The sequence below is a fragment of the Pagrus major genome, chromosome 5 (assembly GCF_040436345.1).
Source record: "Pagrus major chromosome 5, Pma_NU_1.0".
NCBI lineage: Eukaryota > Metazoa > Chordata > Actinopteri > Spariformes > Sparidae > Pagrus > Pagrus major.
Window position 1 is genome coordinate 16,456,468 of NC_133219.1, and position 7,578 is coordinate 16,464,045.

General features: G+C 39.9%; 1 protein-coding gene across 1 annotated transcript; it reads right to left on the reverse strand.

Moving 5' to 3' along the window:
* Positions 1–395: 395 nt before the first annotated feature.
* On the reverse strand, positions 396–6,177 carry tor2a (torsin family 2, member A). The gene is made up of 5 exons (XM_073466993.1): positions 6,017–6,177; positions 4,638–4,903; positions 4,163–4,338; positions 3,883–4,010; positions 396–3,374 (listed from the first exon to the last, which is right to left on the reverse strand). The coding sequence occupies exons 1-5, from the start codon at positions 6,135–6,137 to the stop codon at positions 3,130–3,132; spliced, it is 936 nt and encodes a 311-aa protein (XP_073323094.1). The 5' UTR covers positions 6,138–6,177; the 3' UTR covers positions 396–3,129.
* Between the last annotated feature and the right edge of the window lie 1,401 nt (positions 6,178–7,578).

A 7,578-nucleotide genomic window follows, 5' to 3' on the forward strand; every position in this document is an offset into this window, starting at 1 on the left:
CTTTAGGTTAGGGGCCAAAGAACTGTAGGACATCACAGTTTTATGCAATCCCACAATCTATGGTCAAGGCAAGTAATCTGTTGCAATTCCTAAAAACCAACTACCAAAAAGTAGTCGTCAATGTAAACAAAGCAGGTTTCAAAATATTTTGAAAAGGATTTACAAGTTAAAGCTACAAGTTTTAGCTGATGAAAAATGGAGAGACTGTTTTATAGAAAAGCATTTACAGAATCATGATTATGTATAGGATTAATTTAAAATGGTATGGTTTAAAAATGATGAACAAAATGCAGAAAAAGAGCAAACTATTGTGTTTTACAGTGCAAACAGACACATGTTTGAGTATTTGTATAGGACATTTCTCTTGACAAGTCTGAAAGAGAACAGAACAACAGTTTTGTTGCGTATTTTCTTTATTACACGGTCTTACCAGAAGTAGCATTTGGCTTTGGAGTAAGCTTCACTTACCAACATGCAGGCACTTCAGAGGCTGAAACTGACAATTTAGTGGTCACATAACAATGGAAGATGCCAGAATCTTCAAGGAAGACACAAACAACCCTAAGAATAATGGCAACTTTTGATAGTGATTGTTGTGGCTCTAAATGGAGATCATGTCAGTTTCTGATTTCCACTGATAATACACTCACTGACTGGCCTCTGAAGGTAGTGAGACCTACACGCCAAAAACAACTGATATTTGCATGGAGTCTGGTGGAAGTTTACAGGCTACCCTCTGTGCATACCAGAGGGAGGCAATCTAAAAACTGATAATAGTGACAATGCTGACTGAACGGTAAAGAATATCCTGCATGTTACAGATTTCTGATTATTATATGTCAATACTCAGTCTGCTGCTGTGTTAATCTGTCTTTGTTCCAATAAGAAAACCTCCATGTACTCCACATGTAAATTCAATAAGCTTGATTTTCATCGGATTTTAAATGTTTGACTTGCTGCCGCAGGACTTCATACAGCCTTCATTCAATACAACAAATAATTAATGGTTTACAATAAGTAATACATTGTAAACAATTCATTCTCGTGGCAATTATTCATTTTGGCAGATGCATACTGTCTTCTCACCATACACATTTTCCTTCACAAAGAGTGAGAAAAACTATTTCTCAAGAACACATCAGATCCATTTTATCCACTATAAAAAGGTAAAGTGCACTTTCAGTGTGTTTAAACAAACAGGCAAACATCTTACATCGAAGAAACAAAATCAAATATACATCTTTACAGAACTCACTCAAAGTTCAGATGGACTGAGCTGCAGGTGAACTCTGCTTCACCTCTTCCACTTGAGGTCAAAGGAAGTCTTTACTGCCACCTGATGGCAGAACTGATGAAGTATTTCAAAGCTATGACATCAACCCTGCTGGACAGCATCAAAGCAATAGTATTCAAGTATTTAAGTAAAATCCATCTTTTCGTTTTGTACCACTTTTTAAAAAAATAGACATGGCACTCTTCAGACAGGTCATTCATATCACTTGAATCTCAATACAGAATTGTGGAAGAAAACTACTTTAAGACAATGTACATTTACATTACATACTGTATTGTTGTCTGGCACAGCACATGTTGGATGATTTAGAAGAATTAAGTAAGAAAATGCATTTATCAAGGGAGCTGATATTTCATTTAAAATTTTGTTCTCATTTGTTTAAGGACAATCATGGCAGACTTCATTTTAATTTCTGTATATTTTCAAATTATATTGGTTAGGTTGGGTTTGAAACCAATGATGGCGCAAGCTAAAACATACGCACTAAATTTCTTGCTTAAAGCTCTGCTGCCTGTTGCACCAGCCATGTGTAAGTCCTGTCTTAAGTTAGAGTGTAAAGTCCACACTAAACCATACGTGGAAACTTGATAGTTTGATACTAAAACTGTTTAGTTTGGTTGCACCACAGAGACGTAAGGTATCCTAACTTCTACCTACAATACCGAAGTTTTCACTTCCTGTGGCCAATCAGTTAAAAGAGTAATGGCTATAAATAAATAATTCTGTTAACCATCGTTAATCAACAAACAACAAAAGGTACGTGAAATAGGACACAGCATTATGATAAGGTGATATCAGATCTATAGCCTCCAACCATAATCTACCGCTAGTTTAAAATAACAACAGTGACATCGAGTCAGCTACATCATATGGTAATATAGAATAATATATTAGGATGTAACTTATGTTGGAGCTATTTTACTTGGTGCAACCCTTAAAAATGTTAGCAGAGTGTATACTCCATCCTAATCTAGAAATTACATTCCAACTAGGCTGAGTTCGAATTTTCGCATAGCTGGTGCAACCCAGCGCTGGTACATTTCTCAACCTTACTTGCACTTGTGAAGTGAAATCCTTGGTTTTTTGTTTGTTTTACATGTTCACACCAGTTGGGTGAGTTCATGAGTTCACTTTTCAACCTTTAAACCCCTAAACAAAAATGTTTCTTGGCTCCTGAAAAGTTAAATAAAAGTTAGATAGAAGATGCAAGGCTAAATTTCAACTGTCTCTTTAGCTGCTGCAATGAGGAACTCTTTACATCTTTGTGCTGACATTAAATATGTTTTCCCTACAAAAAAAAACTCATTGAGATGTTTTAAATTCAACAAATCCTCCATAAGAACTTTGATCCCTTTTTGTATAACTCCCAAAGTGGAAGTCAGTGAGCTCCTTCCTCCTCCTGTGGGCCAACTAGGGAGCTATAAAAGTGAAAGGAGGGTGGTGTTGAGAAATAAATACTGGATAAATAGACTGAATCGATCGCCTCCACTGATGGCAACCAACTGCAGCTGAAATCTAAAACCGTACAGTACCAACTTCAGAGTTTATAAATTAAAAGGCAGAGTTGGGTTTGAGGTAGAGCGTAGCAAGACTCCGGGCATGGCGCTGAAAACTCAGCTCTGACAGCACAAAGCTGCTTTGGATTAGGGGAGTTGTGAGTTCAAGTCCTCTCAGAGAGGAGGCGTCTTCGACTCTGAATCCTTGCCTGCTCCAGAGATGCTGCTCTGACCTGTGATGGAGAAACTGATGGAAACAGACTCTGTTTCACTGACTCACCTTCAGAAGGAGTTTTCCATTTCAGTCCTTAAATATCAACCAGCAGCTGCCTTCTCACCTCACAGGAAGAGGTTGATTTTGGCGGGGACGGCCTTACAGCCAGTGGAGGAAAAGTAATGTCCCTTGACAGGAGTGTAGATCATGTCCGCCCCTACTGCCTCCACCACGTCACTGCGACCACAGCTGCCCCGCTGGCAGAGTTGTGAGTGGACACAGCGCTCCACGTGGCGACGGCTAAGAGGCAGGAAGGGAACGAAGCGGGTGATGTAGTTGTGCTGGATCACACTGGAGCGGAAGAAGCCGCCTGGAGAGAGAAAGTCCCTTCAGTTTCCTTCATTTGACAATAAGTAACAGTGCAAAGCAACAAAACCAACGCGCTTGTTTGATCAACTGAACAGACACATCTGTACCATAACTCTGGAGTCTCAGAGTATAGGCGCAGCACTCTGAGCTGTGGGCCCCACCGGTTCCTTTACCTAGCTGCAGAAAAAAAGCTGCTTTTGGGAACCAATTGTTTCAGCTCAACTTATGGTGAGACGAAGGTGTGGCCCACATAGTACTAAAAATCTTTAGCCCTGTGTGAACGCGAGCGACATGTGAACCCACTAGCGATAGCCTTAGAGCGCTGGCCTATACTCACAGAATCTGCAGTTGCAGTACATAGTGAAGGTTCCCGCCTACTCATTTTGAAACAGCAATGACCAATGGGGAAACTCCAACAGGGATGGACGATCCCAGCAAATATCTGTGGCTAATATGTAGTGTGCACTAATCTCTGAAAACTGTACAATTAAATTACAAAAGACACTTACTAGAGTTGCTGTTGTAGGCCGCTTCTGCGATGGCTTCCTGCAAGTCGGCCCACTTGATCTCGTCTCTGTCCCCTCCAGACTGCCGGTTCTCCAGTGCCATTTTGTTAATCACCTCCTCTCCTGTGGTGCTGCAGGAAAAACATACAAAACACATTTAGAGTGTAATTCCCTCTGTGTCTTGTGGAGGATATAATGATTGTCACTGTACACTGAGCAACATGCCCCCACCGATGCTGCCCCTATATCTCTCTGAACACCTTGTTTGTGTGTGTGTGGTTACCCGATGAAGACGTAGATGGCCTTGCGGTAGTTGGTGCCAAACACAACGTGGGAGGGACCCAGGAAGGGCTGCAATACATCAATAAGACCTGGAGGCATCTTCTCCATCTCATCAAAAAAGAAGACAGAGCGAGCGCACTCCGTCAGGTTCCCCTGCACCCAGCCCTTTAACTCCTCCTGCGAACCAACAGAGGGAAATTTAGTCCTGACAAAATCGCCAAAGGCTGCAAATAAATCCGACATTTCTAGTCTGCCCACTATAATTTTGTTTCTGCAAGTTAAAAAAATTAAACATTCAGTAAAACTGGACAAATCCTACTTTTTAGCATCCCATTTTATCTACCATCATATTTAATCTGTTATTCTTCTCTTATTTTAGATAAAGCATTTTGTCCCCAACCTGTAATTACTCATGATTACTACTAAAGTGATAACATTAAAATTAACATCACCTTACACAATAATCCATAACGTACCCTGTACTCCTTGACCCGGTCAGGATAAGGGAAGTGCAGCGTGGGAACAAATTGATGGACGTACGGGCTGCTCATCGCTGAGCCGTACAGATGATTTCCCAGCATGGAGCTGACCAGCGTCTTTCCTGTCCCAGAGGAGCCATGGAAGGACAGCACCAGGGGCCGCTCGGGGTTGTTATTCTGAAGGAACCTTGCCACCTCCTCTGAAACGATGTCCTGGGCCAGATGTTGTCCGTAGACATTTTTGTAGAGGTCCCACTCCAGGTCTGTTTGTCAAGAAATAAAGACACATGGGATGTTAATTAAGGGTCAACTGATATGACTTTTTCAGGGCCGATACCTATACTGATATTATTAGAAATCAAGGAGACTGAAAAGTGATATTTGGGACCGATGTTCATTTGCAGTAAAAATAAAAGTCTTTCAAAATTTCGAACAACCAGTGATGAAATAAACAAAGTACAATTTACTCAAGTACTGTTCTTAAGTACAATTTTGAGGTACTTCACTTGATAGGCTATTAATTGTGACATGTTACCAAACAGATGTTGTAGGCAGGGCATTTTCTGAGAGGATGTTGCATAAGAGCCAAAGTAACACATTTTTAAATTAGTTTATTCTATCAGCAATCTGACAGAAAAATCACTAATACTGATAATCAAAACTGCTGGGCCGATAATCGACCAGGGCTGATAATTGCTCTACCCCTAATGTTAATGTTACCACCCATCCACAACACCTACCAGGCAGTCAGCCTAATATATCACACAACATGTGCCCCTCCAATCAAATCAGCCCAGCATCTCAAAAAAACCTAACCCTAACCCTTCTGACCATTACCAAAAACGTTTATTTTATGCTTTTACATATAAGACCCAATATATCATTGTCAGTTGTTTTTTATCTGTCAAACCTTAAGAATGAAGAACAACTGTCTAATACCTTAGAGTAAACTGTAAATCTGGAAAAGTAGGTCAGTAACAGTAAGCTGAAACTAATTTTACACTGCATATTAAGAAAGGTCCTCACAGTTTAGAGCTTTCAACTTACAAAACAATGTTTTGTTCCAACTTCTTGTTTTGCCTTGGCTAACCGCAGAGACCACTTCTGTGTTTTGCTAGCTAGCATAGCAGCCAACTAGCAGAGCAGTTATTACAGTAACAACAGTATTATTTCTAAATATCACTTCTTAAGTACTGTGTAGACTTTAACGTCAGTAAACCAGCCCTGCACACGTACAAAACACATCAGTTATGTCAAAGTTACTGCTTAATCAAACTAGCTAGATATACGTATCTTATTCGCCTAGCTAGCTGGCTAACAACAAGTACACCAGTCAGTTAACGTTAGCTAGCTACGACAGACATTTATTATCTTACCTCTGATATTCGGCTTAAAATCGCAGTCACAGCTGTCTTTAAAGGTGCAGACAAGTCTCTGAATAACACCGCAGACCGGATTAGAAAGGTACAAAAACAGCACAGACAGGATTACCAACATTTTGGCTGCCTGCTGGCAGACAGAAAGAGCGAAAGAACCTTCTCCTGACCACAACCGGTCAGTTTGTAGTTTTTCTAGCTATAGGGATGCGTCCAGGAACATGTAACGAAGAGACTGAAAGGACTACATTTCCCATATGGAAATCTGAAATGGGGCGTAATGCTGTACACGTTGGAGTATCACAGTCCAAAAAGCACAGCTGTAGGCACCGCAGCTGGAAAATACTGTAGCTTCAAATATTGTTTTTTTTAATCGATGCAGCCCTGTATTTAAATTTGAAGAGATTTAATTACACTGGACTGTGTGGCAGGATGGAATAAAGATGTTGTAGAAGCATTGGAAAGAGCTGTTTTATTGGAAATTAATTGAACAGAAGGTTCAAGGTTCAAAGGTTTAATTGTCACATGCAATTATACAAATACAGCAGCAGTGAAATGAAATGACTGTGCAAAAAAAGTGTGCAACCAGAAAATAAAATTTAAATAAGAAAATAAAACTGAAAAAGAGAATAAAATAACAGACTTACATTTAAATAGAAAAAAATATATATACATGTTATAAACAAGAAATAGATATAAATAAGAGACAAAGACAAAAGTATTTACAGAAAAAGAAGAAGAAGACCATGTGCAGGGTGGTAGCAGGGTGTGTATGCATGTGTGTAAATGGTGTGTGCTGAGTGTGTGTTATGTTGGTTTATGAGATTTTTTGTCCGAATGGCCTGAGGGAAGGAGCTGCTCCTCGGACGCTCAGTCCTGGCCATGACACTGCATAGGTGCTTGCCAGAAGGCAGCTTCACAAACAGTTCATGGTTGGGGTGGTGAATGTCCGTCATGATCCTGGTCACTCTGGAGAAAAGTCACTTAAAACATTTTTATTTGTAAGGAATTGCATATAAATTAAGTCCAGTAGAGTAGTACATCATAGAAAATGTCATTTTTACCACAAAGGGTGGTGTCAATGTGGAAATTAAGGAGCCATGGTGCACGTGGGCTATTATACCTAAGTTAACTCATTCCATTACTTTGTTATACGTGTCTGTTGCTATTCTGCGAGGATGCCCAGAGCCCCATCTTGTCTTGTCAGAGCTTACCTTGTCTTTAAGGAAATGGTTGAGTCTTAGCTGAGACAAACAAGGGGAAAACACAGATGTGTGCAGATGTGTTCAGTCCACTTAACACCTATTCAGCTTATGCACAGCTCATGGCTTCTTGCCAGTTGGTGAGTGTGTTTTAACTTTGAGTAACAAACCAAAGTTTTTCTTCTATAAAAACTGTCACATGTTTGGCATCTGTCTGTTTCCATAAATTGCAGTATATATATATATTCAATCTTTATTTAATATTCACAGAGTGCTAGTCCACAGGAACACGCTAAAGTAATCCTCACTGATATTTCTGTGAAAGATATACGTTGATTTCTTTGGCATTAAAATATCTAA